The sequence below is a fragment of the Sinocyclocheilus rhinocerous genome, unplaced genomic scaffold (assembly GCF_001515625.1).
Source record: "Sinocyclocheilus rhinocerous isolate Xijiao unplaced genomic scaffold, SAMN03320098_v1.1 scaffold8, whole genome shotgun sequence".
Lineage (NCBI taxonomy): Eukaryota > Metazoa > Chordata > Actinopteri > Cypriniformes > Cyprinidae > Sinocyclocheilus > Sinocyclocheilus rhinocerous.
In genome coordinates this window covers 3,377,263-3,401,948 of record NW_015666800.1, presented here as the reverse complement: position 1 = coordinate 3,401,948, position 24,686 = coordinate 3,377,263, and the positions used below count along the sequence as shown (strand labels likewise).

The 24,686-nt window shown below is 36.5% G+C and overlaps 1 protein-coding gene across 1 annotated transcript in view; it reads left to right on the top strand.

The window, feature by feature from the left end:
- LOC107733163 (MAM domain-containing glycosylphosphatidylinositol anchor protein 2-like) overlaps positions 1 to 24,686 on the top strand; it is a 187,528-nt gene that overhangs the window by 80,887 nt on the left and 81,955 nt on the right. Inside the window, exons 3-6 of the mRNA XM_016544695.1 lie at positions 6,419 to 6,593; positions 15,127 to 15,323; positions 17,821 to 17,953; positions 19,948 to 20,217. Of these exons, the coding sequence (XP_016400181.1) occupies positions 6,419 to 6,593; positions 15,127 to 15,323; positions 17,821 to 17,953; positions 19,948 to 20,217 (775 nt within the window). The remainder of the gene's footprint in view (positions 1 to 6,418; positions 6,594 to 15,126; positions 15,324 to 17,820; positions 17,954 to 19,947; positions 20,218 to 24,686) is intronic.

Genomic DNA, 24,686 nt, shown 5'->3' with positions numbered 1-24,686 from the left:
GGTTCCAAGTGAACCGTACCGTTACCAAAACGTGAAGTGTAAATTCTGCTGATCAAGGATTGGCCGGAGAGAATCGTCACTACCTGCATCACTGAACTTGCGACACAAACACAACAGAACTGCTAGATTTAAATAAGCACAGCCAGAGAAGGATCGAACGCAACCGTTTTGAACGAGCGCAACTTTTTTAACAACCAAAAAGTTTCGTAGTCTGTTGAGGAAGTACAGATGTTCCTCTCCTTGATAGCAGAGGAGCAGATCCAGCGAGAGCTTGATGGGGCAACACGGAATGAAAAAGTTTTTCAGGAGTCGCTGCAGTACAGTGGAGCAACATTAAACGACATGTGAATAATCCCGCCAACTCTAAAGCGGTACTAAACTGTAGTGGAAACGCAAACCAAGCCGAGCCGCGCCATGCCATACTGAATCCAACATCAAACAGAAACACTATCAAATTAAAGCATTTTATGCTTATAAAACCTGTGTTTGATAACTGATATTCAGACAGTTTGTTGTTTTAATCGTTTAAGTGAGCAAGTGTTGAGTTGTGTTGGTGCATGCATATTTTGTTATTTTTTGCTGTGAAAACCCTAATGCACTTTGAATGTTCTGTGCTGCTTTTGCCTCCCAATCTTCATTGTAAAAAGATAGGAAGATTTTTGCTGGCAGCCTCATTTTGAATAAATGAACCTGTGCCGCTTCTGATCTCATCTCCAGCTTTTGCTGACTCTTTTACCTTGAGTGTAAATAAGGAAAGGCTTTTAATGAATTATCTACTCTTTCCGCTTTAAGGCAGTCTTGCCATTTCTGCTTTTTGGAAGTTAATGACAGTAAACATGAAATATGACTATTTCCAAACCTATCCTAAGCAGAGGGTATCACATAATGCAGTAGGTTGTCGGAAAATGTACTACAGGAGCATTTATTATCTAAAATTACAAAACATACTTGGTACCAGCACAGCTTAGTTCTATGAGACAGTACAAACACAAAATCAAAATGTTGTTCTGAAATGGATGAAGTGTCAAAGACCATTGTGTGTAATTATTAGGAACAGATGCATATTTCTTTCATGTTTTATTATCCCAGTCAAAGCATGTATATATACTGGTCCAAAGACTGGCTGTTTATCATGGGCTCTTTAGCCCCTGCTGTTTGATGCCGTACCTACACCATCTGGACCCATAAACGTCTTTCTCTGTTGACGTTCATTCAGAATCATATCACAGAAGCAAATTCTGCTGACTTTTTTTTTTCTTTTGCAAGAGCTATTTTTATCATGATTATAGTAACATCAGAAGATCTTTCTTTTTTATTGAAAACATTGGGGACGGTCCAATCAGTGAATTGATTGAATATCTGATTCAAAATGACACACAACCACGGATGAAAACGAAAGACTTGTGTTGTCCTTAGTCTAGTACTACGAATTGTGACCAAACACACTGACCATGTGCCTTAATTACCACAGTTTTATTTATGGCTCCATTCCAGAATCTTTGACTTAGTCAAATTAGCACCAGGGTCCTCTTACATAGATTTCTTACCATGCAGCAAAGCATATTAATCTGTTAATTAGCATGAACTCTCAAAACATCCCCGTCCAAGGTTTCACCAACTCTTTGTTTCAGCTCTGCCATTGCTGAACCGGTTCCCATAGATCCCACAGACAGTGAGTGGGCCAGAGAAAGATATGCCCAGGGCTGCTTTATGATAGTCTGAGGGGGCTGGAGGCTATATATAGCGATCTTTATGGGCGCATTCTGTCTGCATTTGACACACTGGGCCCGTCATCACAGAACTCCCATCAGTGTTCTGGCTCAGGCACTCTGTGGCACTGATCCACTTAATGCTGGCAGGGGCAGAAATCTCAGACTTGACAAATTTATGAGGATGAACTAAAGATGCTTGTAATACTTCAGAAAAGAGTCCCTTTATTTTTTTATAGTTATTATTTTCTTTATTGTAATACACAATAAAGAATGAAATTACAGAATAATTTATAGTGATAGTTCACCCAAAAAAAGAAAAAAGAAAAATCATTATTTACTCATCCTCATGCTGTTTTTCTTTCTTTTGCAGAACACAAAAAATATATTTGATGCATTTTTAGCTGGTTTTGTCAATAGGGTCCAACAGATTCAAGCTCCAAAATGGACATAAAGGTAGCAAATAAGAGATCCATACACGAGGTTTGATGTTATTGACGTGTCGCCATATTTAATTTGGGATTTATATTCATCAGTTGATCAGTGATTTAATTTATTCTGATTTGATCTGTGAATATCCACTTAAATTTAAGTGTCATCATGCAAAGTAATTGTATCACTTTAGTTGTATGGATTAAGTTTACACCACCTTTATGTCATGGAGCTTAAAACGTGTGGACCCCATTGAATATATGGACAAAAACAGATCAAATATTGTTCAAAATATCTTCTTTTGTGTTCCACACATATTTTAAAGAAAGTTTCAACTGTTTTTGTCCATAAAATGAAAGTCAGTTGGGTCCAAAACACATACATTGGACCCCATTGACTTGAAAAAGAAAACACTGAGACATTTTTCAAAATATCTTCATTTGTGCTCCACAGAATAAAGTCATATGGGTTTGGAACAACATGAGAGTTTCAATAACTGTAATGTGAAAATTTCCCTTCCCTCCTTTACTCGGAAACAATATTTTGCCCTGTATTATATGGCTTGAGGTAATTTCCACTGTTTTATGACTATTTATGAAGGCACTTTGGTTGTGAAGACAGTGGGCTGCCATCAAATTGTTTTCACTTTCCACCCCCAACATATCGCTTGAGTCATGATCTCTACCAACACAGAAATAAATAATAAAACAGAGGTTTTTGATTTATGTGCTACTTTTTTATTCCACACAGTCCCAAAGTCTTGAATGCATACATTAAATGAAGGAAGTTAAAGTACAATAAGTCTTAAGGGTTCGAGTGGGTCATCTTTTCTTACGTATTATACTGAATTGCTGTCACATAATGCACAAATGATTATTCAGTTCCACTTTCTCACTTCTGAAAGTAGGAATTCCTATTTGTGCACTGTCAGCTATGGCCCACCGCAATGCATGCAGACATACAGGGCTAAGCACTTTTCTTTAGCTGCCTTATTTCCTGTTCGAGCTCACAAAGAATGCCAGCGTATCTAAACCCTGTGAGTTCCAATACGCCGTTATTCCTAACCAACATCCAATACGTGTGTAAACAAATCTGCCCACCCTCCATCCTCAGCAAAGCATGAAATGGATTTCATTATGCCACTTCCTAAGGTTACGACTCCAAACCGTCGTCTTTTTTTTCTTCTTCTTCATAGACCTTTGCGAGAAGAAAACCGAGGCCTAGGCGAAAGCAGCGCTTGGTCTTTTGAAATTGCGGAGCTGAAAATGCTTTCAATTAGTAAGAGAGGGGCTAATAGTTGGGGTGAGGAAGAAGTTGCTGCTTGCAAGAGGAAGGCGGAGCTTTGATCTTTGTAGCTGGACTCAAGCTGAGTTGCTCCCGCCTCTGAGGTTCTTGAGCAGCAGGGATGATAAAGGGGGGTTCTGTTGTAATGTAGGTCATCTACACAGTAAGTCTCACTCAGGACTCGGTAAGGCCAAGCCAGGCCTGAATGGGCAATTTGCTCCACTTGTCTGGCTGGTTGGCAGACAAGTACACAGAGGGAGCTACAGAATCTCTCTCCCTCTCTCTATGCCCGGCTGAGCTTTGTGTGCAGCTTCTTTTCCCTGGTCTCTCCATGCTTCCTTTTAAGATATATTATATTTGTTTGTGTGTGTGTGTGTGTGTGTGTGTGTGTTATTGAAAAAAAAAAAAAAAGCTAACTGCTATTAGAGATAATTGTTGAGATCATTTGTATTATTTGTTTGTTTACCATGAAAAATGTTTGTTTGCCATATAAAATTTTAATGCAGCAGTTAAGTAAGGCAAGAATAGTTTGGGGTCACGTTGTTCTAAAAAATGGTATTTATACAATATATTATATTTACTGTTTTGATAAATAGTCTGTAGTCCTACTCAGGCTGTAAATATATTCCTTTAGGGAACATATGTAATTTCAATATTTACAGGTGGCAGTCAGTGATTTAATTGCTGTCCGAAATCAAAAATCGTGTTTTTCTTCCACGTCTCGGGGGAAAATGCTGGGCTGAATTTCATGCTGTTTGCAGTCGAGCTCCAGGTTTGTGTGCGAATTTAATTCCATTTTAAATCGAACAGTTTACAAGAATAAATCGATAGAAAAACATTTTGAAAATCATTTTTAGACCACCTCTATGTGCTGTAGCCATCCTATTTCATGCTATGTGTTGTGGAAAGCATTTGCTTATTTAAAAAATAATTTAGAGGCAAATCATGTAAATTGCTAAAATGGGCCATTATTGTGAATATGCTTTAATATATAATCCTGTAGAACAGTGTTTCCCAACCGGGGTGCCGTCTGTTGAGAGCAGGGGTGCCGTGTAAAAAATCCTTTTTTAATATTTTTAAATTGCTAAAATGTTTTTAAGAAAGCATCTATTATATAATAGCCATTTCTGATGTCGCCAATAATTAGAGATGCACCGACATTTCGGCTGCCGAAAATTAGGTCACCGCTCAGGTTCCACTTTCACGTGGTGTGACGCTCTGCGTATTATCCCGCTCTATGCGTGTGTGCTCCACTCAGTCGCTCCACTCGTATACCGTTCATGCGAATCGGATCAGCAAAGTCCACTCAAAAATCGAGCCGACAGGAAACATCGATGTAGTACAGAATGATCATATTGAAGTTAGAAATTCAAATATTGTGAAAGAATTAATGTTGTAGGGTGCCACAAGTTTGTTAAAATTTCCAAAGGGTGCCGCGACTAAAAAAAGGTTGGGAAACACTGCTGTAGAATATACATGTAATTAATTATGTGGCAATTAAATCTTATGAGGCGAATCATATAAACTGGTAAAATTTGACGTTAATATAAATATATAAATATTTAAATATTATATATTATTATTATTATAATTATAATTATAATTATATAAATATAAAACCTGTAGTTTATACATGTTATTATGTGGAGTAACTAAGAAAACATTTAGAGGTGAATTGTGTAGACCTTTTGAGAAACGTCAAGGCTGTCAAATCAAAGAAGACCTTTGTCGTCTGTGAATTAATTGCGATCCAAATTCATGACATGCAGATTTTGTTTTACAGATATCCTGCTGAGAAATAATTACCATCCAAATAGAGCTTATGCCATGTATTGATCTGGAGATCAGATTTGTGGTAGAGTATTTGCTCATTTCCAAGTCAAAACCTTAATATAAACAGTAGCATCATGATTAGAAAAGTCACTAAATCATTTTCAATAGCACATTTAGTTGCTATTTTTCAATATCATACCCATTACACAGTGCTATGACAAAACTTGTGACATGAACTGGAGATGATTCCTCTGTATTAGGTACATTGCTGGCCCAAGCGATTTCATATAGTGTTGGAGAGAAAATATGCCATTGCAAAGTATCTTTTTTTTTTTATCTCGTTACATGTCCTGTTGTTCTCATAAATGCATCCAAGTATGGAAGTAAAAAGAATTCTTAGTGTTTTCATGCCAGTATTGTTATCTAAACTCAAACTTTTAAATACTTTTAAAAGTAATTGAAATAAAGCTGAAAAGAATGTAAATATAGGATGAAAAACCTAAATGAAAATTTTAAATGCCACCTTGGCAACTAACTGAAATAACTGTTTAATTTTCAAAAATCAATTAAAAAAAAAAGCTAAATTTAAATATTAAAAAAGCTAATAAAAATGACAAAAGCACATAGCAAAATTACTAAACAAACTAAAATTAAAATGATTTTAAAAAATGCTATAACATTATATAAATAATGCTAAAATAACATTGTTTCATGTTGGCTTTTAAACTCACCAACATTATCATAATTTTGTCTTTTTATCAGTATTTACCATGTTTGAAGGTCTATGAGCCAATGTGCTTCACCAGAGACAGACAAGTAGGAGGAGACGAACCACTCGCAGAAAAATGAATGGGAAAATCGCCACATTTATTATGACATCTGTAACAATGAAGGTCCCGCCTTTCAGTTAGAGTCAACCTTTTTTAAATTGAGAGCTTGTCTGTTTTTTCTCTCTAGAAACTCTAGAATGCAAATATACATAAGCACCAGACTGAAAATTCAGTTTTTATCACAATTTGAGCTAGCAAAAATAGCTAAATCTATGCCACCATTGTTGTCATATTTCATGTGTTATTGAAACAATGGTTTCATTATTATTATATATATATATATATTTTTTTTTTACTCAATCCGTTTGCTCTAAGGTAGGCACTCTGTTTTAAGCCACTAGCTGATGATTTTCTTTCTGAGCTGATGTGATTTTTGTTTCTTTCTCTCAGATACGATGGACCAAGACAGCAGGAAGTGCTACTGACCGCATCCAGGACTCCAGCGTATTCAACGAGACACTGCGCATAACCCGCATCCAGAGGCACCAGGGCGGCCGTTATTACTGTAAGGCTGAGAACGGCCTCGGCACTCCCGCCATCAAATCCATCCGAGTGGATGTCTACTGTGAGTTAACAAGCTCATTCGCCTGTCAGCAAAAAAAACACACACTTGACACACACTCTTGCAAGTCACCGATAGCTTGGTATTAGCCTTTGCTGACTGTGCCTGCATCTCTCTTTTAGCTTTTGAGATGCATACTCAACCTTGATTCAGCACTTCACTTAAATCCTTGGGTTACGAATTGTGGATAATCAGTTAGAAAGACACACTTATAAGCAGAAGTGTTTGCTGTATTACTTTCTGGGTTCTCTGTTGCTTTTATACTGTAACCTCAGTTTTATAAACCAACAAAGAAAAGGAAAAAGAGCCTTCTGATTGTAGCATTGCAAAAATTACTATCTCAAAATGATATATTTATTATAAAAGGTATATATTATATAATTAATAATTATAATTTTTAGCATTGTAATGATTATTTAGATTATGAATTGATTACTCTTATTGAAAGGTTTTTTTAAGCTTATATACCTTTAAGCTTGCTGAAAGAACATTAATTTGCATTTCTCTTTCTTTTTTTCATGATTATGAAAAAAATGCAGTTTAAAAAAAAACTATGGATTTTTTTTTTATCCTTTGCTTGTTAAGCTATTACGAGTGCCCATTATTCAAAACTATTTCTCTGAAAAAAAATTATAAATGTTAGGCACAGTAATCTAAATAATTTATCATGGCTGGATGACCTTCCAGCATTGTTTATAATGGGCCAGAACATTTTCTAAGCATTAATGCATCTCTCACTTGCTGCTTTATGCAGCTCAGAGAGACAGTAGCACAAATTCCAAGCATATTTTACATGCCTACTTCAGCACAATATTCGGTAACAAAACAGGGTGTTATAGTGACTAAATATCAGCCTCTTAAGGAGCTAGCCATTAGCCATAACCTTTGTGCCGTTCAGCAATGAATGTCCCTGAAATAAGTGTACAGTAAGTCACTTTGAATAAAAGCATCTGCTAAATAGCTGCTTAGAAATTATTTTATCCACTTATGGTTTCATTTAATGATACAGACACAATAACAAAATGTGTTAATGGCTGGGCAATAACACAAGGCAGTGCTCAAGGAAACAATATACTGTTAAGACATTTGAAAAATATTAATTTAAATCCATCAACCTTGTACCCACAAGGCACTTTCTGTATAGTATTGCCTAGTTATGCTGTCTACAATAGCTGAAGTTTTCATTGCTGTATATGTGAAATTTTACCAGATTTTTTTACATTTCAAATATTTGATGCATTTATTTAAAGTGACAGTAAATGCATTTATAATGTTATAAAATATTTCTATTTCAAATAAGTGCAGTTTATTATTAAATGCTGAACTTTTTATTAATCAAAGAATCAACAAAAATATTAAGCAGCACTGTTTTCTACTACCATTTAAAACAGATAATAAGAAAAGTTTTTTGAGCACCAAAAAAATCTACATCTTAAAATGATTTTACACGGCACCCCTGCTCTCGACATACGGCACCCCGGTTGGGAAACACTGATCTAATAGATCATGTGACACTGAAGAATAAAGTAATAATGCTGAAAAGGCAGCTTTGCAATCACAGAAATAAATAAATTTTAAAATATATTCAAATAGAAAACAGCTCTTTTAAATTAAAATAATATTTCACATTACAACAGTTTTGACTGTATTTTTTATCAAATAATACATCAAATAATTAATTTTAGCATAAAGGCCCGTTCACACCAAGAACGATAACTATAAAGATAACTATAAAGATAACGATATTAGCGTCCACACCAGCGAACGATATCGTCTGTTTATTCTAAGCGCACATGCGTCTGCCGCTTTAAATTCTTAAGCTCGTTACTGCAGGATGGATTCTGATTGGCTGTCAGTGTTTTATCGTTCATCAGCTGGAAAAAAATCGTTTTGAAAGTGATCACAATGATATCGTTCCTCTGTATCATTATCGTTATAGTTGTGGTGTGGACTCTGCTATTCTTTAATATTGAGAACGATTTTTAGAACTATATCTTTATCGTTATCTTTATAGTTATCGTGCTTGGTGTGAACGGGACTTTAAGGTACTAATATGCACCAGCGAGGGGTAAAATAAGGTACAAAAGTGTACCTTTGGAAAGGAACTGCCCCAGTGAAAGCTTTTGTTCCATTTTATCTGAGAGTGTTGTATTTTAACGTTAAAGAAAATGTCTGTACACATTAGCAGATTTTTTTTTTTCTTGGAGTGATATACGTTTGTTTCCTATCACCTTAATGTTTTTACTTCTACATTAATGTAAATATATAGTTTGGAAAGCGTTGAAAGGTATTGACAACAAAACATCTGTAGGCCCAGATAACCTAGATCCTTATCTTTTAAAGGCAGTGGATGTTATTACAGAGTCTTTTGTCGAATTATATACCTAAAATTTGGAAAGCTGCTTATGTTCTCTCGTTATTTAAAGGTGGTGATCCCTCAGAAATGAACAACTATCGTCCAATCTCCAAACTCTCAATTTTGGCTAAGATCCTTGAATCTCAGGTAAATATACAGTTAAAACAGTTTTTATTTGATAATAATATCTTAAACTGTTTTCAATCTGGTTTAAGAACTGGCCATAGTACCATTACTGCTGCTACGGTGATGATAAATGACCTTATTGGTGCCCTGGATAGAAAACAGCACTGCTCATCCTTATTTGTGTAGCCATCCAAGGCGTTTGATTCAGTGGATCATGAATTGCTGTTGAAAAAACTTAGCAGTGCTGGTTTTGGACCAGGGATGTTGAAATGGTTTAGAAATTATTTGGTAGATCAGACTCAGTGTGTTCATGTGGAGGATCTCAAATCTGATTTTCTTGATATATCTAAAGGGGTTCCGCAGGGTTCCATTTTGGGACCTATTTTGTTTTCTATTTATATAAATGATTTGGGAAAGGACATTTTAACCTGATGATACTATTATTTATACCCTTCCTCCAACTATTACACAGGCGGTGAAAGAGCTTCAGACTGCATTTCAGTCATTGGAAAGTGCTCTGGTGATCTTAAAATTGGTTTTAAATTAAACAATGTTTATGTTTACTTTTAGTGCCAAAAAGAATCTTGTAGAAGTTACCTTCCTAACTGTGCTTGATTATGGTGATATATTATGCATGCATGCAGCCTCTTCCATCTCAACGAGCCTTGATTCAGTGTACCAAGCTTCATTATGTTTTATTACAAATGCTAAATCCCGTACTCATCATTGCATTCTATATGAGATGGTGGGTTGGACATCACTAACCATACATAGAAAACAGCACTGGTACATTTTTATCCATAAAGCAATGTTAGGTAAACTTCCATCTTATCTCTGTACCCTTCTTTGTCTTAGTTACCAGTTACCAGCTACGTTCTTCTAAGTGTTTGCTTTTTAATGTTTTTACAGTATTACCTATTATGTACTCTGGGCATGGAATAATTTGCAAAAAGATCTAATTCTAGATAAATTGTTGTCTATTGGTGAATTTAAAGGCGTCGTAAAGAGAGTGGTAATGGAGGCTTGTGATTGTTTTTGTTGAGCAGATATTATGTTTTAATATTGTTCTAATGTGTACTTGTTGTATTTTAAAATGTTGTCTTACTGTATGGCTGCTACCTTGGCCAGATCTCTCTTGTAAAAGAGATTTTAATCTCAATGAGACTTCCTGGTAAAATAAAGGTTAAAAATTGCCCTTGAATTACAGCATTTGTTATTAGTACCACTTTTAAAAGGCTAAGACATTTTTAGGAGGTTGAACAAGTTATATTTTATGAAAACAAGGATTTGTTGTATTTAAAAAGCAAATAGGTTAATGATCTAACCTGCTAATGTCGCTTGGTTACATATTACATTTGTGCTTTGTTATCATGTTGCAGTGGTTTGTCTTTTTTCAATTTTTTGTATTTTTTTGCTCTGGATATGGCTTTTCATCCCACGAGCACATCACAGGAATGTACAACAGAATTACCCCTCTTGAGGAGGCATTGTGAAAGGCGGGTTAATTTCCATAATGCCTGACATATTAAATCCCCTCCAGTTTCTGCAAGTCCCTTGTGACAGCAATTCTCCTTGGAGACTTCCTTTTTGTGTTGTAATTGCACTGCAGTGGATAGTTGGAATATCATAGTGACTGAGTGTCTGAGCAAATGAACAACTGCACAAATGGAGCGGCGGCGCTGTGAGAGCTTCCTTTTGCTCTGTATCTCCCTGCATCACTAAAGGGAGACCTGGAGGAGCGGTCGTCATTCAGTCCCGCTGCAGCTGTTCGAGCCTGTCTTCCTGCTCACCCTGTTTCCTCTCTAATCCTCTGCACATGCTGTCATAATACAGCTGGTCACGTGATTTTCTCTCACTCTCGCTCTGCCTGCATTATCTACAATAAATGGGAATTGAAAGGGACTCATCTGCATTAGAACATCATATGCTCATTAAAAACCGCTTATCACACTCCTAATACTATCAGAGGTTTCACAGCGCTCGTTCACTTGTAATTGCTTAAATCAAAATATCTGTAACCATGACCTGAAACCTTCATAATTGATCAGTTCTACTGCATGTTCTTACTTATTAAAGAGATAGTTCACTATTAAAAAAATAAAATAAAAAATTGATTCTATTATTTACTGTACTTTACCCTCATTTGTTTTCAAAACCTGTTTTTTTTGTTTGTTTGTTTGTTTGTTTTTTCCATACAGAGTGAAAATTTAGTGCTGTTTTGGGCCCCATTGACTTTTCATTGTATGGACAAAACAGATTAAACATTCTTCAAAATATCTCCTTTTATTTCTTTAGAACAACATGATTTTTCTCGCTGTCTTTTTTCAGCAAACTGAACTTTCTCAGAACTTTGGCTAATGTTCTGGCAAGTTTCTTTCAAAATTATTAACAAATGTTTCTTCAGTAACATTAATAGAATGCTCATTTAAAGTTATCTGGGGTTTAATAACATTCTCAAAATATTAGCACAAAAACATTATTTATACAACATGCATCAAACATTTTTCTGAAACATTTTAGTTGGATGTTTGTCTGACTTACTGTTTTGTTTAGGTTACTACTTACTACTTGTTTCAGAACGTTCAGAGAACCTTCAAAACTAACATTCCCATAACGTTTTTGCAAAGTTTTAAAATATATAAAAAACTGCACGTTTTGAACATTTAGAGAACATTCCAAATTAATGTTTTCATAACTTAATGGGAACATTAGCAAAACGCTCCTGCAAGGTTCTATCTAAGTTACATTATGAACGAATGTTAAAAGAATGTTTGAAAGTTATCTGGAGTGTAATAATATTCTCAAAAGATTAGCAGAAAAATGTTATTTATACAACATTAATGGAACAGTTTTCTGAAATGTTTTAGGTGGACGTCTTTTTTTGAATGTTACTTACAAGTTGTTTCAGAACGTTCAGAGAACATTCACAAGAAATGTTCCCCAACTGTTTTCTCTAATGTTCATATAACAAATAATTTTTTTAAACATTAAAAAGGATGTTTTGAACATTCAGAAACAACATTTGCATGACTTCATGGGAATATTAGCAAAACGTTCTGGCCAGGTTCTCTCAAAGTTACAAACAAACATTCAGTGTTAGCAGAATTCATCAGCTGGAAAAAAATCGTTTTGAAAGTGATCACAATGATATCGTTCCTCTGTATCATTATCGTTATAGTTGTGGTGTGGACTCTGCTATTCTTTAATATTGAGAACGATTTTTAGAACTATATCTTTATCGTTATCTTTATAGTTATCGTGCTTGGTGTGAACGGGCCTTAAGAGACTTTTTTCAAAAACATTCAAAATATTTCCAACCGCAGACTTAAAATAAATATATCAAAGAATACATTGAGGTGTCTCATCATACTAGTGATTTATGGAAACCATTAACTATGCCTATGTTTCATTACCACTTTATATTTGAAATGAATTACCTCTGATATGGTCGGACTTGCAATATCTGGGCTATAATGGAGCATGTGTTGTTTCATGTATTTCTTGTCTTGCACATTCTTAGATCATCAAAAGCCAGACAGTCCGATTTTTTTAATGTGACTCATCATAAGAGCATATCTCATCTAGGTCTCTTTCAAAGAGTTTTGCACTCACACACGTCATCATTTTAAGTTCATGAACACTTATTTTCTTCGAGATACCACATGGCCTCTTTATCGACTTAAAGGTACTTCTCGTCGCAGTTCTGGCAACCATAGACTTTGTTGAAATCAAATTCAAGCCTTTGAATAGGTGACGAAATGCGTAAAATGAGAGGTTTAATGAATGGGTGAATTGAAAATGAGGATTTTTCTTCAAAGAGACACCAGTGTCAGTAAGCTAGCTCCCCAATTTTTCCAAGTTTCAAAGGTTTACTCCTCTGCTATCAGAACCATCAAAAGCTATCATGACCTGTCAAAAAAGGAGTTGTGTGTTGCCTCTGTTCCCTACAGACTTGGAGGAGCCATAGATGTTGTAAAGTGATTTATGGTAGCACAGAGAGATGAATAGGAGGAGCGATGGACGATGGCAGGCAGCATTGCCGTGGGGAGACAATGAGGAGCAAGTCATTACCCTTGAATTAGAGAACAGGCCTCAGCTTGTCATTTTTATTCCAGCTTCAAGGTGGACTATTCGCTGGTGGGCACTCACTTTTATCGATCAGAGACATGCTACTGCTGATGCAGTGATCAAAGCCTAGACACATGTCATTGATAAAGAACAGCCAACACACTGCTGATAAACAATTGAGTGCTTCGATTTGGAGTGCCCACAGTGTCTCTAAGTGTGGCAGCACTCACTATTCATTAGTTTAAAGTGCTCAAGATGGACAGTAGCCATATTGATTGCATTCAGGTTTATATTTGTCACAAAATGGTCAAATTAAACCTTGAATCGTGAATAAATCAGTGACCTTTTTTTTCCCCAGTAAGAGGACAATTCTGTCCTCATGTACTCACCCTCATTTCATTCCAAATCTATATGACTTTCTGTTTTGTGAAGGATAAAAAAGGTTCAGTATTAAAAATATAACCTGGCATGCTGGAAAATATCACCAATGCTGTCTGTCAAATAGTTACTGAGCAGATTGATTAATGATTTGAAACAGGAGAAAGAAAGATTTTGAAAGGCTTGGTTTTTTTATAGCTGAGAGTCGAGGAAGGTTTTTGCTTTGAGGACAGTCTGTAAAAGCACATGGCTCCTCGTTCAAGCACTCTATGATAATTATTGTGGCTCTTGAAAAAAATTACGGTCGTAAAAATACTCACAATTCAAGTGCCAAAATACAGGCGCCCGAGTGGTCCATCATTTTCGACATGATGTTTACTGTTAATGCTTGTGTTTTTGCACCCACTTACAGCTGTTTTCAAAGTGCTTAAATTTATAGATTCCAAATGTATAGGGTCCAAACGGAACTAAAATACTAAACAAAGATTGATTGATACTATCGCAAGGTTATGCTTTCATCGGAATCTGATGCACAAGCTTAATGAGAATTGAAAGATAAGTTAAAAACGAAGATTTCAGGTAACACTTTACAGTGTGATTAAATTTGTTAACATTAGTTAATGCAAGAAAAAACAGTAAACAATGTTTTTACAGCCTTTATTAATGCAATTTTAATTTATAAATTATTGTATTGTTTAATATGACTAATACTATTTTAATTATTTATACCATTGATAATTAATGTTTGTTCGTAGTGCATCAACTATTGTTAATTCATACGTTTATAAATGATTATATATAGAATTTAATATACGCATTGTTGATGTTGGTGTACTGTGTGCATTGTTATTTGTAATATGTTATACGGTATATTGCATGAACTAATGTTATCATAAAGAACCTCGTTGTAAAGTGTTACCAGATTGCATTTGATCTCAATAACCTTTAACTGGTGTTTAAGGAGTTAGGTTGGTGTTAAATGATGTTGGTGTTAAATATGGTGTTAAATAAAAATGTAGAAAGTAATTTATGTCTATTTTGGACAGTAATAAATAGGTTACTGTATGAATTGCACTCCAGTAAATTTCAATTCTTTTATGGGCTTAATTTAGGATGTTTTTGGCTCATTAAGCAATTCGACAAATTATGCCTTCAATCTCTGAGCAGCTTGGAAGGAAATGGGGAAAAATCAGCTATATCACACTGTAATGTTGGAATTATTCCACATTTAGAGGTATATTTAGCAACAACTGAATGATAGTAGTGGCACACAACTGTTCCTGGTGTTTGTAACACAATATGCATTTTAATTGAGCTTATGACTTTTTTGAATTGGGGAAATAATATGGATGCATGAAGTGGGGCATAAATAAACATAAATATGGATGTTTTTGTTTACCTGTAACCTAGTTTTCTGTGTATTTACATTCTGTCATTTCCATACTTCTGTCATACATGCCTGTGTATATTAAAGCCTTTTTTACATACACCTTAGGGTTCTAGATGGCTATTGCTGTGTACCACCATCTCCACAGAAGTCTCGCCATTTTTCAGGGCAATTTGAGCAATGTTAAATCAGTGTGACCGGCCCATCCGTTTACATTTCAGATTTAGATGACCCCGTTGTGACGGTCCATCAGAGTATAGGAGAGGCAAAGGAGCAGTTCTACTATGAGAGGACAGTGTTCCTGCGGTGTGCTGCCAATTCAAACCCTCCGGTGCGGTACAGCTGGAGACGGGGAAGGGAGTTCCTGTCTCAAGGTTCGGACAAGGGTGTGGAGATCTATGAGCCGTTCTTCACCCAGGTAAGACATTAGCTCAGACAGTATTCACAGCAGTAATGTCAGTTTATAGACCAATTTGGAGTAGACGTCACAGTTACGTCACTTGCAGCTGTGCGCGCATTGTGGTGGCAGAAAAACACTGGTAACAAGCCGAGGGAAATGGGTAAAATCCATGGAATAAGAGAAAACATTTATTGTTGTGCCTTTTAGATGTCAGAATCGGAATGCAAATCATTTTTACAGCATGAAATAGCTATTTAAACCAATAACATTTTACATAACATTTACCTATTTTATCTCACAATTCTGACTTTTTTCAGTTAAGTTTTTTAATTAAATATATGGCATCAGTGCAACAGCTTCACAAGCATCATCCATTTTTTTTTTTATTAAATTAAAATTGTATTAATTAATTAATTAATTAAATAAAATTTTATTAAATTAAATTATTAATTAATTTAATTTAATTATAAAACAAATACAAACTGCTTTAAATTCTGGTTAGATGAGTTATGTTTGAGGTCATTGTAAAATAGCTGATAAACAGTGTGCATCAGTATTGACATTTAACACTATAACTTTAATACCAGAGAATTTGAAAGCCTTGAAAATATTTTATTAACTTAATTGCTCTTGCATGCTGCAGCTATCAGGAGAGAAAAAGAGGGAGCATCAGTTTGACATTGTGAGTGTTATCTGGTCCAGAAGGACGCACATCATCTGACAGTTAAAAAAAAAAAAAGCTGCTTTCAAAACACAGTTCCCTTTCTTTGAAATTTGAAAAGGGAGAAAAAAGTTTGCCAAAATGTGGATTCGAACCCGGGTCGATCGTGTCAAAATGAGCAAGTCACACGTTTTACCATCTGCGCCACTGGAGCTGATGACTGTTGGCTGTCTTTTGTGTAATGTTCACTAGCCGAATCACACGTTGGTGGGCGGAGTTCGTGTAAATAGACTCTGCCAACAAGGCGGGCTATTTGCACTTAGTGTAAATAGACACTCCGAAAAAAATCAAGCCATTTCATGTACTCTTGGGGGCCCCCTGGTGGCCACGGGGCCCTAAGCAGCCCCTTAGTTCACTTATGCCTTGGGCCGGCTCTGGGCAAAAATCAAGCTTAAATGGATTAGACTCACTGTTAAAAAAAAAACCTTTTACAACTTAATGCTGCCTTGAAATTTAAGCTTAGTCAAATTGAAATATGAAGTTGGTGAAAACGTCTTAGGTTACTTATGTAACCATGGTTCCCTGAGTAGGGAACGAGACACTGCGTCCTCTAGGTTTCTTGCCATGCTGCGGACGCAATCTTCAGACGAAGAAGTGAATGATGTGTAGCTCCCGGCGCTTATTTATACTATAGTCGCACCGGTAGTGACGTCATGGCTGTCGCCGGCCAACGAGTTGGTGTTTTTTCAATGTATGCTTCAGACACGGGTCACGACGAGGCGTTGCCCCCATAGCGACCCCTAGAGGACGCAGTGTCTCGTTCCCTACTCAGGGAACCATGGTTACATAAGTAACCTGAGACGTTTTGTCACATCCGATATGGCACAGTGATTGGCCCAGAGTGGATCCATCCTGGTAATTAGTCATAAGACATAGGGTATTTCAGGACCTGTTTCACTCTTCTTATTCCCTACAGAGAATCAATCACGCAACATTAGTCTTTGCACTTAAGGGAGATTCTGCATGTTATTTTCAATAGAGCCTTCTTTATCTTTCAGCCTCTTCAGAACTATGAATTTGAAACAAATGCACTTCAGCTTTCTGTCAATGTCTCAGGTTAGAAACAGATCAAAAGCTAAGTATCTTCAGAAGGTTTTGGTATCAAGCAGCGCCGCTATTTTTAACTGATGGACTTTAAATGCCTATCTTTGTAGAAATTGACCTCATATGAAGATGATACAAAAATAAGTTACTTATTAGATAAAAGTGAGCCGCTTGTGCACGTAATCAACTGGTTCTTAACTGGTTTGACTTCAAAATATAAGCTTATTTATTTTGCTATCTTAACCATGCATCGTTATATGGTTAGTTTCATTTAATTATTTGTAATTAGCATTGTTTTCCATGCTGTTTATGATCAGTATAGATCTGTGCCGCTTTTTTTGGGTTGCTAACCACCAATTAAAAATCAATGCTATATTGTAAAATTAAGCTCTCAGGACTTTCAAATTGTGTAAGATTACTCTATAAAGCTCCAGCGGCCAAAGGGGATACAGTACAAGACCAAAATTAGCAAATTAGCAGAAGTCTTTTAAAGCACAAAAAAGCTCAGATAAAGTCAGATTAATTGGATATGGCTACTTTTTTTCTCTCTCCTTGTTGAATGTGTTCCGAATATTGTTTTGTGTATGTAAAAGATAAGTTTTCAGTTTGTCAGTTGACAGTTTGTCTGACAAAACAGAAGTTTGATTTTTTTTTAGTTTAATATTATTAATATTTTTTAATATTAAATGTGTACTAAAGCAAAACTCGTTGAGTTCCTGCTTTATACAATGTTGTCTGCTTGGGTTGTAGGGGGAGACCAAGATCCTGAAGTTGAAGAACCTGCGTCCTCAGGACTATGCTAACTACACGTGCACTGCCTCTGTCCGCAATGTCTGTGGCATCCCCGACAAGAGTGTGCTATTCCGGCTCACCAACAAAACCGGTGAGAGCGATACCAATACCTTCTCCTTGTGCACAGCATTGTGTTATTTTAGTCACCTTCTGCTATATTTGAGCCGTCCATCGAATAAGAAACTACATGCGAGCAGCACCACAGAAGCAACTCTCAAAAGGAAGTGCCCTGAGGCTCTTGTCACCACAAGTGCTGTGTGGTCTGATAATCAGTGAGCTGTGAGTGCTGCATGTGTTATTGAGTATGTTACGCCTGTTACATTTAGAGGCCTGCTGCTACTTTTCTCCTCCTTCGTCGGTTGATGGCTGAAGAAACCGCTCCGGGCTGATGTTTCACTGGCCTTGCAGTTAATTCAGTCCATGGCAAAACCATATTCTTAAGGAAATGGCCCTGCGGGTCCCTGTGCTCCTTATCTGTCTCGGTGGGCTTCACATGCTACTGCGGGCGAAGACCTGACCTTTATGGAATCCATTAAAGAATGAACAGAGTCATTCCCTCTGGCCATCTCTGTTTCTCTATCTTTCGCTCATTTTCTTGCACTATCCTTCTTTCTCACTTCTTTCTCACATTTCTGGCAACACATCGGCTGGTGATGATGATCACGGCACAATCCCGGGATTGACTGATTGCTTTGCCAACTTGAAGGCCCTTACATCACAGCATGCCAGTGTGCTCATGGGGTCAGACCTTGATTATATTGATTGGATATGGTCACATATTGCATTACAGGACCAAGTAAATCAATCCCTTTGGGTGATAATTGTAAACACCACTTTTTTAAGTATAAACACATTAGCGTAATAAGGTAAACCACCATAATTGTCATCAAGCTGTGACAGTATGTGAACTTTGTGTATATTTGCTGTAATTACTCACTTGAAACTGGTCATGCACCTGGTATTGGTTGTAAACAAGCATTTAAACGGTTTCGGGTCCTTGAAAATTGCATCACGCCACTGAATTAATATTCATGAGTCAAGATGATAAGTTTTATTGTGTCTTCTTCCCTAAACATTTTTGATAGCTCCTAAGCCCCTAGATTTAAAGGGATATGTCACCTAAAAATGACAGTTTTCCCATCATTCTTACTTCAGATAAACACAGACTTTAGAAAAAATAATCCTTTTATGTGAGTCTATAAAATGCAAGTGAACAGATTCCTGAAAGTTGACACTTTAAAAGCCATGCAAAACAAGCAGAATTGTAATCCAGTTCCAATCCCCAGTTGTTGAATCAATGCCTTCCTAAGTGAAATGATAGGTGTGTGTGTGTGTGTGTGTGCATTGTTTATATATTTTTTATATAGTTTGATGTTTTTCTTGATGTGTGTGTGTGTGTGTGTGTGTGAAAACTTAATATGTTAAACTTTTTAAACTATAAACCATCACTTCTGGCTAGCTGTCATACATGTTTTCACTTGACGTAAACACAGCGGTAATCCATAAAACCCCAGCTGATGAATCAGTGTCTTCTAAAGCAAAATGATAGGTGTGTGTGTGTGTGTGTGCGCGCGTTTTTGTGACAAATGAGGACATAAATTTGTATAATGACAAGGGTATGACATAGGTATTACAAGGAGAAGGTGACTTTTCAGGACGTTACCGCATGTCCCCACTTTTCAAAACGCATATAAATCACACAGAATGGAGTGTATTGAAAATCTGAAATAGCACAAAGTTTCCTGTGAGGGGTAGGTTTAGGTGTAGAGTTGGTGTAGGGCAATAGAATATACGGTCTGTACAGTATAAAAACCATTACGCCTATGGGATGTCCCCACTTTTCACAAAAACAAACCTGTGTGTGTGTGTGTGTGTGTGTGTGTGTGTGAGGAAAATACTAATATGTTAAACTATTTAAACTGTAAGCCATCACTTCTAGCCCACTGTAATACACGTTCACTTGACTTAAATGTCAAACGTGATGTACAGTAAGTGCAGCAGCACACATGCAGGTATCCTTTTAAAAAAGAAAATAGGTCTTATACATAAAGATGATAAGAGTAACCCTGTCTGTTTTTGTCCTAGCCTCCCCGACTATTAAGCTGCTTGTGGAAGACCCCATTGTGGCCAACCCTGGGCAGACAGTGATCTTGGTGTGCATCGTCTCTGGAGGCGAGCCCACCCCAACCCTGATGTGGGTCCGGAACACCGAAGAGCTTCCAAAGAAGAGCATTCTCAAGAGTGAGACCCTTACAATACCTGCCATCAGCATGGAGGATGCTGGTGTTTACAGCTGTGTAGCCAGTAACAACGTGGGTAATCCTGCGAAGAAATCCACCAACATTGTCGTCAGAGGTGAGAAGCCAGGCCTTGAGACTCTGCTGGTTTAGTTTTTTTGTGCTAGATGTATCATAGACATACCAAATATTGTTTTATCTGAGTTGGATGTTGAAGTGGCCTGGAGTGCATGTGTATTAGTATCTTTGTGATTGAACAACCTTAGAGCTTGAGTTTGCATCTGGCTAAAACTAAAACTGCCAGTAGGTGGCAGTAAATATCTTTATGAGTATAAGTAATTGAGTCATTATTCATTCATTCGATTTGCTCAAACTGCTGATTCATTCAGGAATTAAATAAAAGGCTCACTTTCTGAATGAGCCATTGAATCATTGGTTCACACGATTCATTCAAAACGCAGATTTATTCAGAAACGAATCACCGCTGTGTTGCTCGGAGACACACAACAGTTCTGCTGTGGCTTTATAGGTAATATTTTCATTGGCAAAATTGAGCAAAACCAGAAAATATTGTGTTTAAAATATAACACAATATTAACTTTTTAATTTACTGAACTGTTGTATAAAATCACATTTGCACTCATTCGGGACAAAAACAGCACGATAGCTCTCGCTGCTCGTGTGATATCACTTATATGATATAAATATGAGACAAAAACTCATACAGGGGCATTTTTGCACCAATATCATGAATTTTAGGGGCACATATTATAACTGCATTTATGGACTACATCATGCAGTACATCATGTTTGTCAGCAGTCAACTGTTTGAAATGTAAGATGACCGTAGCTACAGGTCTGGGGCAGGGCGGTGCGTTAACTGCGTTAAAACATTTTAATTGCGTTAATTTTCCATAGCTAATTAATTAAATTAACACGAATTGACAGCCCTAGTTTACAGTTAAAATCAATCTAAAATTTAGAACCGAAACAAACCACATCACAGTCCTGGAAGCCTTAGAAACATTCAATTTGTCAAACCAACTTATGTAAAATAGTATTACAATTTGAATTGCTCCCTCATGTTGAATAATTCTGTTTAGAAAGAGGGTAAGAACAAAATTACGTTGAGAAACCAATGGAAAATTTCTGTGAAACTTTTTCTACACAAATAAATATGAAATTTGTATGTAGTTATTGGTGAATGAGACCCATTGCCTGAAAAAAAAAAGTTTCACATTTTCCACAAAAATATTAAGCAGCACAACCGTTTTCAACATTGGTAAAACAAAGAAATTATTCTTGACCATTATTAAATCTGCATATTACAATGATTTGAATGATGAAGGATTCTGTGACACTGAAGACTAGAGTAATGACTGCTAAAAATTCAGCTTTTCCATCTCATGATTATAAATTGCATTTTAAAATCTATTAAAATAGGAAGCAGTTACTTTCAGTAGTAGTATTATTTCACAGTATTACTATTTTACTCTATTTTTGATTAAATAAATGCAGCCTTTGTAAGCATAAGTGACTTTTGAATGGTAGTGTGTGTATATAGGATGCTACTTGACAAAATGCAAATAGTGTATGTTAGTATTTACACTGGGGTGTAAATAGCATATAATTTTCTGTATAATTTTCCAGTGTAAATTGCCTCTGCCAATAAGTTTTGCAAGGCTCTCAAGTTTGCCGTCTGCATTTTCCACTATACCCATTTCCATTTATCAGTGCATAATGAATTACTTAATGATTATCATGAAGGCAGAATGACAGTACATGGGGGTAATAAATATCTTGACAATGAATGCAGCATACAATTATGAATAATGAGTGGCAGTATGCATCAAGAAAACAATCAAGTTTTGGTTTGAAGCTAATGTGAACGGACGAAGATGTTGCAACAGCTTAAGCGTTATTAGAAAACTGTTTGTTGAAAGTTGCTTAAAGACTCAGCCTTGCTCTGAAATGTCTTATAAATAGGTGTTTTTCCAGCCAGCATCATTACCTAGTGCAATGAATATCCGTGACTTTCACGTATTACATGTAGCCAAAAGAACAGAGTGAAATAGAGAAAAGGATTAGCTTTTTCAGGCATCTGTGTGCATGTGGGACGCTCTCTGAAGAAGCTTTGCTATCCCCGCTTGGAGCAGCTGTTGTAGCTTACTTCACAGTTACTCCTTCTCAAGGTTGATCCCCGGTGTGCACAAAAAGCTGTTTACACATCTGGAGGTCCAGGTTTTTATGTGAATCCCTTACTGTCTGTCAACTCACCGGGTCTGGGGAGAACAGTGAGATTATGCGTTTCCATCGAGCCGGGTTTCTGTGTGAGACTGGAGAGTATGATGGGAGTCAGATGTCTTGCCAGTGAGGAGGATCATCTTGGTGAGGTAGACGACAGAGGGGAAAGGATCATACCAGAGAAAGAAATCTGCCTTGTGTAATTCCCCATGCTCTTCTCACAACAAAGGGCAATAGTTTGTGGGTAGTATCATTTCTGAGAACTTGAGTTACTTCATTTTTGGGAGTTTTTTTTTTTTTTTTTGGACAGTATAATTTTTAGAAACCTTTCTAGGGCTGCACGATAAATCACATGCAATATTTAACGCGCATCTTGTCAGAAGCTGCTCAATGTGAAAGCACGCACGTGAAGGAGATTTACCGCTGATTACAGAACCGGCTTTCTGACAAGATGCGCGTTAAATATCGCATGCGATTTATCGTGCGATTTATCATTTATCGCATGCGATTTAAACCTCTTTAAAATTATATTATTTTAACATTAATTTCCATTATAAGATTTTGTTTTCTCACACATACTGATTCTCTGTTGGCTCTGTTTTTGGTCATGATTGCTTTTCTATAATTGCTGTTGCAGAAACAGACAATCCCAAGCCACTAAAGAGACACATTTTTGGAGCATTAGACATGCAATTATTTTGTCTGACTGCTTTTTTTTCTCAAACCTAATGATCCAAAACCCTTATAACACTATCAGAGTATTTTCAATGTATTAATTGACTCTTATAACAAACAAAATTAACTTCCCACAATGCCGTTCACCTTACCTTTTTTTTTTTTTTTTTTGTATTAGCCACCTTGTGCTCCTTTTCTACTACATTACATGGACAACATGAATGTCGCAATATCATTGCCACAACTTTATGGCTCACTTGTGGCCAACACTGCATTTTCGTCCTAGCCGTGGTGGCCATTTAGGTTTTATATGCTTTTCTTATGGATGGAAACAACACTATTGGCCAGAAAATAGCAATGATAGGCCCATTCTCTAGCTCGATAGATAGAGCTTTGTTTTATAATATAAGATTGTCAGAGGGGACGTTACAAGCATGAGCTGCGCAGCTTCTTTGCTGAACAGATGGAGGAATCTCATTTGTTGGGCAAAATAAGCAAGGGATTGGAGAGAAAACGATATTAAATGGGAGGGTTTGGAAGTTGGATAATCCCAACACACTCTACTGGCTGCTTGTACAAAGCTTTATGATAGCAGCTGTACTGGTCATTTGAAATATGACCTTTTCTCCTGCAATGGGTAAAAGAGCATGTGTAGCCAGATGGGGCGGTGTTTGGGGGTGAAGGGGTAGAGCTGTTTGTCCAATCACTGATCAGGGAGGAAGCTGCACGCTTGAAGGTAGAATAGAAGTGGCTGTATTTTACTTTGTTTTGTTTATTTGTTTATTTATTTGGATCCCCATTAGCTATGCCCTAAGGCATTGCTAGTCTTCCTGGGATCCACACAACACTTAACATTCATACATTATTACATACATTAAAAAATAAAAAGTTAAATACATTCTCCACATTCCAAAGCATCTCTATAAACATTTCTTCTACCCTTTAAATGTCTATAACACCTACTATATAAAAACATATCACTTATTCAACTAATTCCTATACCTCAACCTCCTATAAGTACAGAATTCCAAGGTGTGCCTTTACCTGCCTTTTAAAATCAATTTTCAATTTTGTGAGGAGAAGATGAAGCAGTACGGTGAACTGAGCAAATACACAAAAAATATTTAGGCCTAAGATATTTGATTTAAGATTTTAATTGCATATAAAATTTCCATTCCTTTGGATTACACAGTTTTAACATAAACTAATAAACTTAAAGGGGTGGTTCACTGGTTTTTTTCTAGGATTGATTGTCTTTATGGGGTGCAGTCTACCATGTGTTAATGCTTAGTTTTTTAAAAAACACATTATTTTTTCATTCCACAGCGCTCTGTCCCTTCTCTGAAAAACACACTGATCATTTCCTTCTTTTATGAAGCCCCTCCCTCGGAAATAGGCGATGGGCTCTGATTGGTTAGCTGGCCCAGTGTGTTGTGATTGGCTAAACCGCCTCTAGTGTGCGTATAACGTCCCGCCCCTCACCTCAGCGGCAATGTGGCATGTGCTCCGGTTGTATTGTAAACAGCGGCGTTGTTAATATCGCTTATCAGTTTGAGCCCGATTGAGAAGCAGAGGATATTATTGAAGAGGATCGTGCAGAACCTGTGCAAGCACGGCTTTTAATGGTAGGCCTATGTTTTTTGTTTGTTGTTGTCTCATACTTTTAGA